Source organism: Odontesthes bonariensis, chromosome 21 (assembly GCF_027942865.1).
Source record: "Odontesthes bonariensis isolate fOdoBon6 chromosome 21, fOdoBon6.hap1, whole genome shotgun sequence".
NCBI classification, from domain to species: Eukaryota; Metazoa; Chordata; class Actinopteri; order Atheriniformes; family Atherinopsidae; genus Odontesthes; species Odontesthes bonariensis.
Window position 1 is genome coordinate 8,571,592 of NC_134526.1, and position 15,612 is coordinate 8,587,203.

The 15,612-nt window shown below is 38.8% G+C and overlaps 1 protein-coding gene across 7 annotated transcripts in view; it reads right to left on the reverse strand.

Moving 5' to 3' along the window:
• mybpc2a (myosin binding protein Ca) overlaps positions 1 to 15,612 on the reverse strand; it is a 57,661-nt gene that overhangs the window by 25,346 nt on the left and 16,703 nt on the right. The window contains exons 1-8 of one of the 7 annotated variants that reach the window (XM_075453678.1): positions 11,671 to 11,812; positions 9,119 to 9,136; positions 8,804 to 8,824; positions 6,291 to 6,305; positions 5,596 to 5,679; positions 5,314 to 5,462; positions 3,506 to 3,623; positions 3,218 to 3,266 (exon numbers count right to left, since the gene is read on the reverse strand). In XM_075453678.1, coding sequence (XP_075309793.1) covers positions 3,218 to 3,266; positions 3,506 to 3,623; positions 5,314 to 5,462; positions 5,596 to 5,679; positions 6,291 to 6,305; positions 8,804 to 8,824; positions 9,119 to 9,136; positions 11,671 to 11,797 — 581 coding nt within the window. In that variant the 5' untranslated portion in view covers positions 11,798 to 11,812. Of the gene's footprint in view, positions 1 to 3,217; positions 3,267 to 3,505; positions 3,624 to 5,313; positions 5,463 to 5,595; positions 5,680 to 6,290; positions 6,306 to 8,803; positions 8,825 to 9,118; positions 9,137 to 11,670; positions 11,813 to 14,444; positions 14,461 to 15,612 lie in introns of those variants that run through there. The other 6 variants (XM_075453679.1, XM_075453684.1, XM_075453681.1 and 3 more) reach the window with 6 other exon arrangements.

The window sequence follows — 15,612 nt, forward strand, 5'->3', positions numbered from 1 at the left end:
TTCTCCCAGGGCTATAATGCCCTTGTTCATAGGGTACACATAACCACAAAATGGTTGAGTGAGCATGAAAACAATGTTAGCTGTATACTGTGTCCTCAACGTCTGAAATATATCAGCCAACTTGGGCTTTCTGGAGCACTGCGACCAAAAACCATCATCATTAAACACCAAAAAATGGAAGCAGGGATGTTTTTCAGAACGAGGTTTAAAAACCAGACTGAAAGTTCACAATCAAAAGGCAGTCGAGCAGTTACTGTGGTGACTGTGTGCAATAGGGAAAAATACCCATTTTTGTCATATTCTATGACAAAACTTTCAATTTGAAAATTGTGTCTTGTCAGAATCTGGAATGACAAGCACAGATTAAGATTAAGATGCATTTACATTTGTGCAAATGCAAACTTTGAAGGGAACAGACACACTCAATTGTGGCTCAATTGTTTTGACTGCAAGCTGAAACATAATTTTTTTCCTTGAGTAATATTGCAGCAATGCAACCATTCATCCTCAATGAAGTTAATCATCAGATTAATGCTTTGAATTTCAATTTACAGTGATTGTTAGCCTTAACTGTTTGTTCATGGTTTTGTCCTTCATCTTTGTGTAAAGTTATCATGACATACAGACTAAATACTTAGTAATTATACTAAAAACACTCCTATGGTATGTATTCAACAGGATATTTTCCTTTTGAAGCCCTTTCAGCTGGCCCTCCAATCAGTGAAAACACAACAGAGGAAAAAAATAGCCTGATAAGCCCATGGCACTTAATGATGAGCATAGGCTATTTTAGACATGAAACAGATGGTAAAATCTGTTATGTGAAAAAAGTCTACGAAACGCACAGTGCTGACAGAGAAAATGCGAACTGTTATGTTTCAGACTCATCCTGAAAGTGTTTCAGTTAACTTTTTTCTTCATCAATCTGTTATATTTGTTTAGCAGATGCTACATTTTATCCAACAGAACGAGTGAGGAACACATTGGGGGCAGTTTTGCATCTTGACCGAGGACGCTGCATGTGAACTGAGGAAGTTGCCGATTGAATCCACAACCTTCCGAGTGAAGGACAGCCACTTTATCTGTTCAGCTGCAGGCACCACCATCGACCCACAGTTCATACAGCGCTAGTTTTTCTTGCGCTAGCATTTAGGAGCATCATTTTCCATGTCTGTGTCTAATAATAAATGTGTGGTTCAACTTGGTTATGTTATGTGCCTGCACTTCACTCTCACTGGGTTTGTGTGTATGTGTGAGAGAGTTTGAGTGTTTTCTTTCCTTTGTGACACATGTGGAATTGTGACCAAGGAACTGTTTTGTGTGTCGGCACACCTGTCCATGTGTCATCACACCAAGCGGCTTTGTGTTTTATACACCATAACCGTGACAGCCATCACAACTCCAGATTCATGTTACATGGCTACATGGTATTACATTGCTATTTTTCTGGAACCTCCAAATTTGCATTTAACGTATGAATGGATTTAATTAGATCCATCAATTCCTTTTCTGCCACTTTTCAGGGCCCAGCTCATTGGGGCAACAGTCGGATCAGAGATGGTGTACAGAAGGCATCCTGACAGGACACCCAAACCACCTCAACTGGATTATTTCAATGCAGAGGGGGAGCAACTCTACTCTGAGCTCCTAGATCACTGAGCTTCTCCCCCTAACCCTAAAGGTGAGCCCAGACACCAATTGCAATCTCATCAGTCCTCGAGGACCTGATTGCTTTGGTGCGGCATTGATGACTGAAAGACCATAAGTGCCATCGTCACTCCAGATCTTATTCATTCATTCACATCAAAATCCTGTTTGACCAAGGCTGTAAGTTAGTTGTTTCAAACTTCCTTTTTTTTGTGTAGTATGGAGGCTGCAATGCTTTTGGTTGCTTCAAATGCAGCAGATTTCTTCTTGTATATTTCACCAAATCTGTGCCTCCACGCAATCCTGACTCACAAGTCCACAGACGGCTCCGTCAGCCCCATGGCGGAGTTTTCTCTCTGAAATACGCCATCAGCTGTGCGACTTCATATGGGCATCATGTGCCTTCGAAGTCATATCTAATGAATTTCATTTGGCACATTCAAGGATGCACTGGAGCTCAATTAAACTGTCACAACAAAGGGTCTGGATTCCTCTGTAAATCGGAAATTTCATTTTGTTCTTTTGTTTTTTTCTATGTTTTTGTTTTGTCACTGTAAGGAATCGTGTGTAGACTGATGAGAGGAAAGTTAATTTAGTCGGAATAAGAAGAGTTTGAAACGGCAAAATGCTGAAATCTTTAAAGGGTCTTTAAACTTTTCCATTACACCAGTAATGAGTAACAGAAGTAATGAGTATATTAGAGAGTGCAGTCAGACCTCATGTATTTGGTTGTAATATTGTAACACTTGTTTGGAGAAATATATTAACTATAATCTAATGCATGGCAGGCTGAGCTGCATGACCTCCAAATAATGATATATAGTAATTCAACGTATTCATATATTATCTCTCCAGCAACACATTCATATTTTAACTAACATCTCACTTTTCATTTATCACAGCAGCTTCCTTCCCACACCCAATGTCTCTCTTAAATCAGCACTTTGCAAATGAGCACTCTGTCTAAAGCATTATATGATGCTGTCTTTTTGCATGTTGACTTTCTCAACTTACCTGCACCTTTCTGCTCGAGCTCCACTGAAGGAAGGAAATTTTCTTTTTAAACACAAATTACAAATATGGAACTGAAGGTGTCAGTGTGAGGGTGTTGGGTGATTTACAGTCACACAGAACATATACTTACAGTATAGAAGCTGGGAAGGCTTGAAATAAAACTTAAAAAGTCACACAGTCACGAGTTGAATACATCGAGTCGCTTCACACATGCAGAAGCGGAATAGATAGAAATAGACAGTGAGATAAACAGGTACATATTGAAAAAAGACAAAGTCTTTAAAGAGACTTTTGATGAAACATGTGACCAGATAGATAGGATAACCACAAGGGACTCCAGGTAATGTAAAAACAGCAAGGCAGCAGACGCATTCAGATGTGACAGAAAAAGAGATATGGCAGTCAGTCTGCTTCCAGGGAGAGATTGACAGACACATGGGCAAAGACACTCGTTGAGACTGACATGTGCCCAGAGGCAGCGATTTACAGAGGGACATATGGGAGACAATGTGACAGGAGACATGTTGAGCAGAGCCTCACCAACACTGACACTCACGATCGTTTAAAAGCCTCCAAGATGTTGTCCTGCTGGTCCTCTTCCACAGCTGAAACCAGATAGAAGCAGAAAGGCAGGTGAGAGCTTAGCTAGGTTAATTCATTACACAGCAGGCTTGAGTACCAACGGAATAATGGACTGATGACCTCGTGAGGCCACTAAATGAGAGGACCTAATGTGTATCGCACTGGCTGAGTTATTGGCTGACAAAGTCAGTTACATAGTAATGGTGGACATGCTGAATGGAAGATGACAATAATGTGATTAAGTGTCTGTCTCCAGACCTACCCTGCACAGAGACTTCAAATGTGCAGCTGTCGCACTTGTCTTTGGAGGTGACCTCGCAGCGGTAGCCACCTGCGTCTCCATCCACTACTTTGATGATACTCATCTCGTAAGTGTAGATCTGACAGAGACGGGATGATATGCTAAGAAAACACGCAGTTAAATGAACACCCAAGCACACACACCCACATGCACAGATTTGCAGTATGTGCATACAAACACACCCACACAATTCAGACAATATCATTATAGTGATATCAGTTTAAAGATAAAGCCATCAGGATGACTTTGGCTTTCATTAGTGTTACTCAGTTATTGGTTTACTGGACTTTGTTCAACAATACATTTATCATTTACTATCTGTTTGCAAATAGAAACAATGTTTGTTGTTTGTGAGCATATTTCATCATTTGATGATGTTGCTGTGATGTAAAGGACGTGATGCCACTTCCAAAAAGCCAACAGGACTACTGTCAGAGATTGTTTAGGGTTTAACTGAATGCCCAAGTTCACATGTATAAAATAAATGTTGTCAAATGGAGAATATGATTATTTAATGATTTCTTCTGTATCGTTCTACTTTGTGTGCTGTTGATCTTTGCAAATAATGACTGAAATATTCAATAAATGTGGAAAAGTATCCTCCTAAATTCTATCCTTTTAATTGGATGGCTTTGTTAATTTATGTCATTTTTGTTAGTTGCAGGAATTAATGTCTTTATTAAGACAAACATTTTCTTATTCCATTTTGACAATGTCGCAGATACCAAAAGCTTTGAATGAAGACGAGGGTGTAAACGCGGTTTCTGAGATTTAAAAGCAAGAGTAAAAGATGAACATTTGGTTGATGAACTTGGCTCCGAAATATCTCTGGAGCCAAAAGACTCCCATTCAAATAGCATCAATTCAATTCATGAAATTTTAATTCAATACATTTTTCCCACACAAGATCATTGCGTCATTAGCTATATTCACTGCGGCTGATAAGTGTTTTGGCCGTCCTTTTGACGGTGAAATAGACATTAGGCACCAAAGATTAACATTTTTGTCTAGTTGTTTAGGTATGTCTCCCTGACTTTGCCCAAATATTCTGGCTCAAAAAAGACCAAGATGTTGATGACCAAAGGCTTAGGTTTCAAATAAAAATTCCCAAACACGGGTCATGTCACGCTGGCTATGCCCATCTTTAAATACAGTCTATGGGTTTTTACTTCTTTTACTTCTTAAGATAAGTGTATTAGCTTTCAAAAAAACTTTCTGATTAGCACAACTGCAGCTAAAGTTCATGGGAACTAAAAATTTGACCTGTTGATGACATTAAAGTAGAGGTCAGGCTCATCAGAATTCATCATCCTAAAGATCTGTAGCAGTCATTTGAGCTGTTAAGATGTTAAGTCCATTTGACTTTTGCTGCTAGACAAAAAGTCAAGGAGACTTTTCCTTTTATCATGCTCCTTGTCCCAAGGTAGTCTTGAGCTTCAGTCTAATTTTTTAGTCTTATGACCCTCCTCCACCTCACAAAGACCACTTTCATAACTGGTTGATGCATTTGGTCTCGCCAACTAAAGTTGTCTTAGAACACTGATGCCAAAGGACTCCTTATGTGTTTATCTGAAAAGCCATGGGCTTTGATTACATAGCAGTATCATAGCAGTATTTGGGAGTAACAATGGATTTTTGGGACACCATAGCTATCTTTACAAAATGCCCACATCTGCACAGCAACTGGGTATCTTTCAACCTATTAAAAGGAAGCTACAGGGCTTTGCAAGTACAGCTAAATAATAAACACACAGATGATAAACAGGTACCTTGGTGTTCCTGTCGTAAGACTCTTTGAACTTCAGGTGTTTTCCAGCTTTGCTTGCCAGGTCAAGCCATTTCCCCTTCAGCCACTTCATAGCCGGTTTCCTAGTCAGGCTTGAGGAGTCCACTTTGGCCACAAATGTGATGTCCTTCCCTGCCATAGCCAAAGATGAGAAGCAGAGATGAATCAAAACAGATTAAACCAACCGTACTCCAACTGGATTTTGGTGCAAAGTGGCCACTCCTTTCACAATGGATATAATTCATCATCTGTCATGTTGCCATACCTTTTGTTGCTGTGACACTCTCTGGCTTCATCACAAACATCCCAGTCAACTCAGACAGCTGAGGACCCTCTCCTGGTGCATGTTCTGTGATGGGGGTTTGATCACAGAGAACAAATTAAAACAAGGAAACATTATCCTGCCACCACTCTGATAAATACACAAAAGTAATAGACAACAACAGGACACAAAGGGACCAAGCAAACAACAAAATTGTCTTTGATATTGGATTTTCTCATTAGAAAATTTATGAGGTCTCAAACCATGAAGTTTCTCTCTCTTAGCTTAGTGTTTTATTCCTTTGCCGCGGTTGTTTGAGGCTGAAAGCAACAGCCCGTTCTCCATTCAGGATGTTTGCGTGCCTTTGCTATTACACTGCTTACGTTATAAAGGAGCCTCTGAAAAACAACAGGCCACTAAGGAGCCCACTGGATTACACTGGCCTACAGGGAATAAAGAATTCCTCAGATCACCTTTGAAGACGTCATATTAAGGCTGACTCTATGCAAGCAATCATCTGCCACCCTGACACAAAGTAAGCTGAATCAGAACAGTCTTATCTTGGCAATAAAAAAAATGAGCCGCTCTTTTATCTGCTTACTTATGTCTTTTTCAAGTAAATTGATGTAACCTTTGCAAGGTGTTTGCTTGTCAGTCGATACGCTTTACAGAGATGCTAACATATTAATTTCTCTTACCATCAGGAGGCAACTCTGCACCGGAGGGGAAAAAAAGAAAGAAAGAGCAAGGAACACAGCGTCAGTCTGTGCAGAATCTTTGCTGTGCTGTTATACACACGCAATAATTGGCCCAATGATAACCTTGACTTCAGGTGAGGAACACTCACTCATTAAATCAACGTGCTCTTACACTCCAAAAACAAAACTCACCTCTCTGTCTGTCTCCAACGTGACATTAATAAGTTATGTTTATAACACTCAAGTTTAAAAGTCACTTTAACTGTGCTGAAGTTAGGGAGGTTAACAGTACAATTATTTACATAAACTGCCTTGTTTCTGTCATGATCCGTGTCAGACATACCGTACGTTTTAGAGGTAAAGAAAGTTGACAGACAAACAACAAGAGAAAAGCACATTGGGCCTCCAGTCAAGGAGAGTGAGTAGGGCCCTGTGTGAACATCCATTGGACAAGACCAGTTGCTACGAGAATGGATCCAGGGTCACGTGTCAAATAAGGTCATGCGCTTCCATAAATTCAGAGAGCCGCGCTGTCTGCGCCTATTCCTCTCTCTCTGCTTTTATGGGCTCAGTTAATTTGATCTTTTAATCAAAAGTACCCCTGAGGACAGATCCAAGTTCAGATGTTCAGAATGATTTAAAAGGTTTCAGTTAGAATGCTAAGTAGGATGAGCTGATCCTAAAATGGAACCCAGGGGGCACTTTTGAATGTTTACACTCTTACACTGTTACATTGGATACTTGCAGCGTTTCTCTGTGATATTAACTCCTGGCAGGCACTGTTCTTGGCATTGGACGCTGGGGCTTTAACTTTTGGGCAAAAGCCTGCCAGGACTTTTATAGAGCCTATTTATACTTTGATCAGTTTATAACACATCTGAAAAGATAGGAAATGCTAAATATCTCCTCATAATTTCTCAGTCCTCTTTAGATGATCTCACTGATGTCAATTAGCACCAGTGTTAGAGAAGCAACGTGTCAGTTATTCTAAATGCTTCAAAAACTCAACATGTTTTCTCCCAAACAACAGATTAAGTCAATTTTCAGTGGCTCCCAAAATGTAAGGCATTATTTTGCTGAAACATAATTTATGAGAACTTTGTGAGGTTATAGAAATTACATCTGGAGGTGATAGGCATGGTAGAAGCTCATGTCACATCTGTCTTAAAAGCTAGAACACTGCATAGCATTATCAAATCATGGCCACAGGATTAGTAATACCAGGATGTGGCAGTAATGTTTTATATCCATGTCTTCGTATGTTGTGCCCATACAATGAAATATGTTCAATTCAAACTTTTGCAATATTAACTACATTTCAGAAAACAAACTTCTTCCACCCACAACAGGCTTTTCCTCAATTTTCTGGGTTTTAAGTCATGTGTAAAATTTGTAAATCTTTTTAACACTTAAAAAATGGCCGGTGCTCTCTTTTTACCCGTTTGGTTTGGCCTCTGAGGGGAAACTGACTCTGACTGCCTCTTAACAAGTCCTTAACAATGTTGGATCCGCATCACAAAACAGATTCATGCTTCATTTGATAAATAATGTTATCCTGCTGATACGAGTAAATGTCTGAAAATACCTCTGGAACGGCTCAATTCACTGAATATTTAATTCACTTAATGAACACCATTTTTCATCCAATTGTATCTAATATCATTAACTGTATACTTGCCGAAAGATAAATGCAGTCTGGTGCAATTCAGCCCAACTAAATATCCACTGAAAGAGTCTTGGTTATCATTATTATTATTGTTATCATTATTTAACAATTAAAAAAAAAGGCTTTGATTAAAAATAACTTTTTAGAACATTTTTTATACAATTATAATTATTCCAATGTAATATTCTTCGCACACATCACACATACAGAGACAACATATATCCACCAGACATACAGGTAGGATATATAACTTTTTATGAGCCAAACCCTATGAGTTCATTTCACTTATACAACACTCAAATGTTTGTTCGGATGCTTTGGTGGAAGCAATCTTAACCACATGAAGCACAATCTTAAATCACATTGAAATGTTTTTTAATCGTCAGCCATGATAAGCTTAACTGTCATCTGTTATATTTCTATATTTAACACTTTTTATAACCATTCCCTCCTTTCATCTGTCAGTTTATCAGAAGAATTTGCTGTGACTTCAGTTGTGTCTGTTCATTGTTTTCGTACTTTTGATATTGGTTCCTTTATCTATTTTCTGAGGCATTTTGTTACTTTTGTTTGCTACATAAATTATCATTGTTGTGATTAATATAACACACAATGTCCAGAAATGATCAAGGCAATATCCCTGGAGAGAGAAATAGACCTTTTCATCATTTGATGACAGAATTGTTTTTATCTTAAGAAGCCATGATGGCCGTCACCAGAGCAATCTCAGGCTTCTGGGAGGAAGCGATTTAGCCTGAGGTCCACTTATTCAAAAAGTGGTTGACACAAAGCAAGCACAAAAAAAGAAAGTACAAGCAGGCTTAGATATACTGTGTTGTTTCCTTACCATCCCTAGGCTCATTGTTGTCTAAATGAAAAGAGACAGTTTGTACATGGAAATCAGTTTAGTAGACAATGAGGGGTTAAAACATTTCCTACAATACGGCTCTGTTCTGCTCACTCTGCATCGATGTGTGTGTGGGTGTGTGTAAGTATGAATGAAAAAGATGTTCAACAAAGATCAGATTAAAGACAATGCACTGTGTAAGCCTATTCACTGAGACAGCCACAATATCTTCAGTCAGGCTGGAGCTGTGTACTTCCACACAAACATACACACTCACGCACACTCAAACTAATAATGACAAAGCAAAGCGCTTACCTACAGTAGGCTGGACATCTGTTAATGGAGAATAAGCACAGATTAAGCAGATAAAACAAAACAAATGAGTGGTAATGCAGATATAATGTACTCCAGGCATTCCACACAAAAGCAGAGTGCACATACACATTCTTGACATAATGATGCTTGGCTTCTCTAAGTTATGTTGATAATTCTATATTAATAAACTTTCAATTGAACAGATGAATAAAGCTACAACATGTACACAAACACAAATACAAAACCGTCTGGCCAGGACAGTGCTCACCTCCTACAGCATGCTGCAACTTTGCCTGTAAAAGTGTCCCACAGGGACCTCAAAACTCCTGTGTATTGGGTTATGTTTTATTTTCAAAAATCACGCAAAGTTACTGCTCTCATCATGGAAATATCATCACAATAACAGATGCCACAACAGATGCTAAAGGTGCTGGAGATATAGCATCATCGACATCAATATGTGGAAGGTGAAGGTGCAGCAAGTATGCTTCCTATCATGCACCACAAATTATTATCAGTCACCTTAAATCCAGACCTTCGCTCCTCGTTGTATATAAAGTTGAGGTCATATCGTGTTGAATTGGACTATTTGGGGGTCACGTCTTGGTTTCACGTCATATACTGATTATCCTGCTTGCACCAGGACTGACTTTTGTATGACGGGACCCTGTTTACTATCTTTAAGGATCATCTTTTTAGGTAAACACTGTCGAATTAACTTCGAAAAATCATGCCTCAATCTATTTCTACTCCTTATAACTAAATGCTGAATATATCTGCCCAATGCAAACCAAAAAAATAAAAAATAAAGCAAGTTCTATAATGCTTGTAATTAAATAAATTAGCCAAAAGAAAGGGGTTGAATTCTGATGGCTGTCAGTTTTTAGACCGTAAAGTGAATCCACTCTGGCCCACGTTGTAGTTTTTTATGTACAGTGTTTAGAAATTTCAGCAGATGGACAGTGTTAGCAGTCCAGCCCAGTGTACGGGCACATTTGCATTTGGATTACTGAGAGAAAGTGGACATCTGTGGCCCAGACCACCTCTGAATTTGGTGTCAGCAATCAAATAGCAATTGCTGTTCAATCCATCCAAGGTGCATTCACATCCATGCATTGAGCAATCTAGCTGTGGTCTGATGCATTACATAAGACATTGTGAACAGACCTTTTGGCCTTACAGACATCCTAATATGTCATGTATACTAATCATCACATGTGACAAATGTGAAATTAGTTTTGCTTGTTTCTGATTAGTCTCAGATCATTGGACTCAAAAGGAAGATGCTAACAAGCCATGAACCTGTTGCATGCTTTTCTTCACATCTGCAGTACTGCACCCCCCCATCTACAGATAACAACATAAGAGTACTCTTTAAATTGTCTTGCATCAAGCGTCACTGAGTACATGTTCTCTTCCTATGTGGGCTACTTAAGCTGAACATCTATCAAATCACATCCAACATTTTAGCTCTAACTGGAGCCAAACCCATAACTTGCTTTGTGACACAGTAGCCCTGATCATCAGAAAATAACGCTAACATTACATCTTATAGGTCGGAGTCAATTTCTTTGATCTATGTTGTGCTGCCAGCACTACAGTCAAATAAAGGCTGAATTCAGGCCAATGAAGCAGCAGAACTTTCCCAGGCCAGAGCAGATGGAAATGACAACAGTGATTCCTGAAACACTGGTTGCAACAGAACAAGTATATGGAGGGGAAGTAAATAACTCACACTCGATTTCACACTTTCAGCTGAATGTATTATCCTCCTGTGGATTACATTTGAAAGGTTAAACTTTTCAGACAACTTTGGAGCTAAAGTAGGAGGAATAATCTGCTGTTCTATCTAATGTTTCCCAAAACTGCATCATTTTGCAGTCGACAGCATGCTGAAAAACACACTGACACTCAGTGAAAACTAATCACAGCTAGAGTAGAAATCAGACGCCCTCAAATGAGCCCAAACAGTTGAGCACCACTGTACATTAGCGGTTTTAGGATCATTGTAGCTACTTAGTGTATTTCAAGTACTTCAGGGAATTACACATAGAACAATCTATGGTACTTACTAAATTTAGAGGGAAAAGAGATTTTGCAGATTTTCATAGGAATTAAATATTGATTCACTGATCATAAATTATTGAAGACTTTATGTAGCTATATTACATTGATAAAATGCAATGTGTGTATCTGCATATAAATGTCTTATTTCTGCAACTGCCTGCAGCTAATGCTTAAGGCGGCATAGAAACCAGTTAATTAATTTGAGGTTTAACAATTAGGTATTGTTACATGATTTCACATTGGCGTGGCATTGTATGAAAATATTGATTTCATCCTAAATTTTGATTACTAACATTAAATTAGGTACAAAGTAGTGTCACTATATATGCCGTCTAAAGTTTGAAAATCTATTATTGACGTTCAGGTGAGAGGTTTCCTGAACATTGGGACCATTTTCACTCACATGGTATTACTTTTTTTTTTCAGGATCCTCTGGTGTCACAGATAAAACAGGGAGTATTCTTTAGTGTCGGATTTTTACGCACCAATTCCATCCATCCATCCATTTTCTATACTGCTGAATCCGTCGGTCGGGTCGCAGGGGGGCTGGAGCCTATCCCAGCGGTCAATGGGCGAGAGGCAGGGTACACCCTGGACAGGCCGCCAGTCCATCACAGGGCCACATAGAGACAAACGAGACAAACAACCATACACGCTCACACTCACTCCTAATGACAATTTTAGAGACACCAATTAACTTAACATGCATTTTTTTGGACGGTGGGAGGAAGCCGGAGTACCCGGAGAAAACCCACGCATACACAGGGAGAACACGCACCAATTCAACTTTGTGAAACAATGCTGTTTAATCTAAAGTGTACCATCTTTCCCTAACCCTACCATAATCAAATTGATTTGATGCCTAAACCTAAACAGAGTGCAACTGAAAAAATAAGAATAAGTGAAGAGGAGATGGGAAAAGAACATAAGGAAGTGAGAAAAAAATGTATATCCCAGAAGGTCTCAGTTTCAAGTCTCACAATCATGAGTCAATTCCTGAGATTTTTGCTGCATTTCATAAAGCACAGAAATGGGAAGTTTGACCTTTTCATTGCATCCTTTATGACGTCCCCAAGTTCAGTGCACAAGGTGGGAAAAATCTTGGCTGTCATCATGTCTTGACTTCCATACTGGTCAACAGTTAAACATTTCACTTGATTAAGTCAAATAAATGATAAACACAATCATGTAAACTACTTTGACGAATGTTTCATTATCATTAAATTGTACAGTGTGATAGTACAGTTACTCTTAAATGAAATGTTGATAAAAATGCTCCCGGTAGTTCTTATCCCAGGGGATCAAATATCACTTAGTCAAAGCCGGTGGCTTAACAGACAAGCAAACAAGGTGCACTTTGGTGTTGTTGAACTGATGGAGCAGCTGCACTATTAGACTCCAAAAAGCTAAAGTGTCCATGTCATGCTGGCATTCTTATCAATAAGTGCATAAGGAGGTTTCAAGAGGGGCGGTGCAATAATGTTGCATTTAAAGGCAACAGAACAACAAAAGACTTTTAATTTGATGTAATACAGAACAATGACATGTTAAAGATGTTGATAAAAAAGTCTCTTTCGACCAACAATTACTGGTCAGTTCTCACTATGTAGATATTCTTTTGTTTTTTGAGTGAACTCTTTTTTCACATCCTGTTATAGATTACATCAAGTTTTTTTCTTTTTTCTGTTTGTTTAGTTTTCACCTGAGTTTCTTTATGGAGGGTTGACCCCTGAAGCTGAGGTCATTTTAAAAAAGGAAATTCTGAAGGTGTCAGTGATTTACAGATTTATTAAAGTTATATCTGGTTTCATCAGAGCTCATACTAGCATCAATAATTCTGCTTTTTTTGGGAGTATGTTCATGCTTATGTTTATGCATTTGGCAGACGCTTTCATCCAAAGCGACTTACAACTGAGGATATAACAATGCAGCTAACATCAGTACCTCAGAGTATCACTGAGAGGCTCTGGAACCTGCTTTAGAGTTGGCTGGTATGAAGGGAACAGGCTACATGTACCAGTCAAACTTGGATATAAATAGAAACAGAATAGATTTAGTCTCCAAATTTTATAATTAGAAATGTTAAAAATGCTTAAAAATCTCCTCAATTAGAAAAACCTCAGGGGTGCACAACACTGAATATAAATGTAGTCCTCTGACTGCAGTTACATGAATTTATCTATAGGCTAACCAGTCCCAAATGCCAGGCTCAGAGAAACTAAATTAAGTTATTTAAAAAAGATAAACTAATTAAGTTCCAGAGACTCTAATAGAAGGACGGCAGAATTTGGATCATAACTTGTTTTCTTTAAACTAAAATTAGATGTGGGACCATCTACCTCTGCAATGAATCAAACATCACAACAAATAGTTGGAAAATACAACTTGTGCCACGATTACAAGCTTTAACTTCCACGTGTGATTTTTGTGGCGTATGAAAGCGGCAGCCAGTCTTTCTCATCACGAGGGGGCTAATTTGAGACACAGGTCAGGAACATGGCAGCACAGGTCCTGTGGCTGCATTGCACTGTGGTCTATAGAGAGACTGTCTTTAAAATGTAGGCAGAAATACTGAAAGCGTTGTTTGATGCCACATTACAAACACCAGAACATGACAGTGACACTTTAACTGAGCAATCTTTTTCTTTGATATGATGGCAAACCAAAAGGAAAAGAAACTCTAAAAATTAAGTATATGGCTAATCAACCATTCCCACAAAGTTCATGCTACATCTTGTTCACATGAGGAACACATCTTTGTAACTGCCTTTAATTGAACTGGGAATTGTACCGTCTAAAGACCTTAGCTGTTGTCTACGCCCACAAGATTTAGCATTGCTCATTAAAAATTTTTTACAATGGTAGTTGAAGGACAAATGTGAAAGATTAATTTGCATTCACTGTATGCATTAGCAGAATTAAGTATGGCAGAACTAAAATAGTTAAGTTAAATACACTGACAGACTCATACGGTGCCTATTTGCCTACATACAGTATGAGACTTACTCATAAATTAAACACCTTCTGCACTGCCTCTGATTTTACAAGATGATTTAATTTATGGAGCTAAAAATGAACTCTTGATGCTGATAAAGAGTTTATAGAAACAATGAGCAGTCGCTGCTACAGTGTGTGTGCTTTTGTGACTTTGTGTGTGATGCATTTAGCAGCAACACAGCGGGGATCATGCATCTCCACGCTCAGTCGTACCACCACAGAAGTTTACTGCTTCTGTGTTTGTGTCATCTTTAAATCTTACCCTCCTCCTCTGCAGGCTTCTCTGAATGAGTGGAAATAAACACTTTATTTGGGTGTTGTGGATGATGATGATTGGAATGATAAGGACAATGAGTGTGTTTTCCTCACCCTTCTTGTCTGAAAATGAGAGAAACAGGAAAATACATTAGGAACGTAAGCTTTCTGTATCTGAATATGTGTTTTCAGTAATCACTCTAGCTGATCCTAAAGTAGCTTGTTACTATCTGCATAACTCAAACTTAAACAGGATCCTGGAGCACAGCTACGTTCAGATTCAATGTCACCAAGGCACTTACCAGCAGGGGCTGCTGCTGCATTATCGCCTTCGGCTGCTGCAATGAAACAACAGTTATGTAAATTAATTTTTTGTTTCCTCATTATTTCATATCATACAGCACCCGCAGCACAGCGTTTGCACCGTCACGGCTTTGAAAGGCTGAGACTCAGCAAACTGTAAAGAGCCACATCTTGTGATCTGAATCCTCAAGAGACAATAACTGATAATCATTTCTTTACATAACTGAGGGGGTTAGTTTATCGCTCTGTGCATCTAAAATACTAGATGTAATACTTTGCTGTATATATTTCAGCGGTGCGTTGTGTACACATTCTTCCAGATGGGTTTCAGGAAACATGCTGCAAGCAGGTACACACTCTGAATCTCCACAAATAGAGATCAGAAATTATTATTGATTCATCAAAGAGCTAAACTGTTTCATTTCAATACCATAAACACACATTCACACGATCCTGTAGCGGGAGAGCACATTGAGGCAACCCTGCTTGGTGCTGCTCTTCTTTTCTGTAGGGACCGCCTCTGGCACAAGAGAATATTAGATTTCAACAAGGGAATGCTGCATGATCCAAATAAGCCAGGTTTATACAGACAGTGAGGCTGAGATAAATATAAGTGAGTTTTTTCTGAGATCATGGGGAATAATTGAGCTTTAAATTTTCTGAAAGGGCCAGCCTCAAGACAAATGTGCTTTTGATAGGATAAGTACATCAAAGTTCCAGGATCCCAAATATAGGTTACTTTAGAAGCTCAAGGGTGTCTAATGAGATGGCAGATTAGGAATGACTTTGTGTCTGCTAGACAAACTAAAGCACGCAGCTGCACAGTAATTATTTAGCTTTGGCAGCATTCAGTCCTGTACAATCTATCTCAA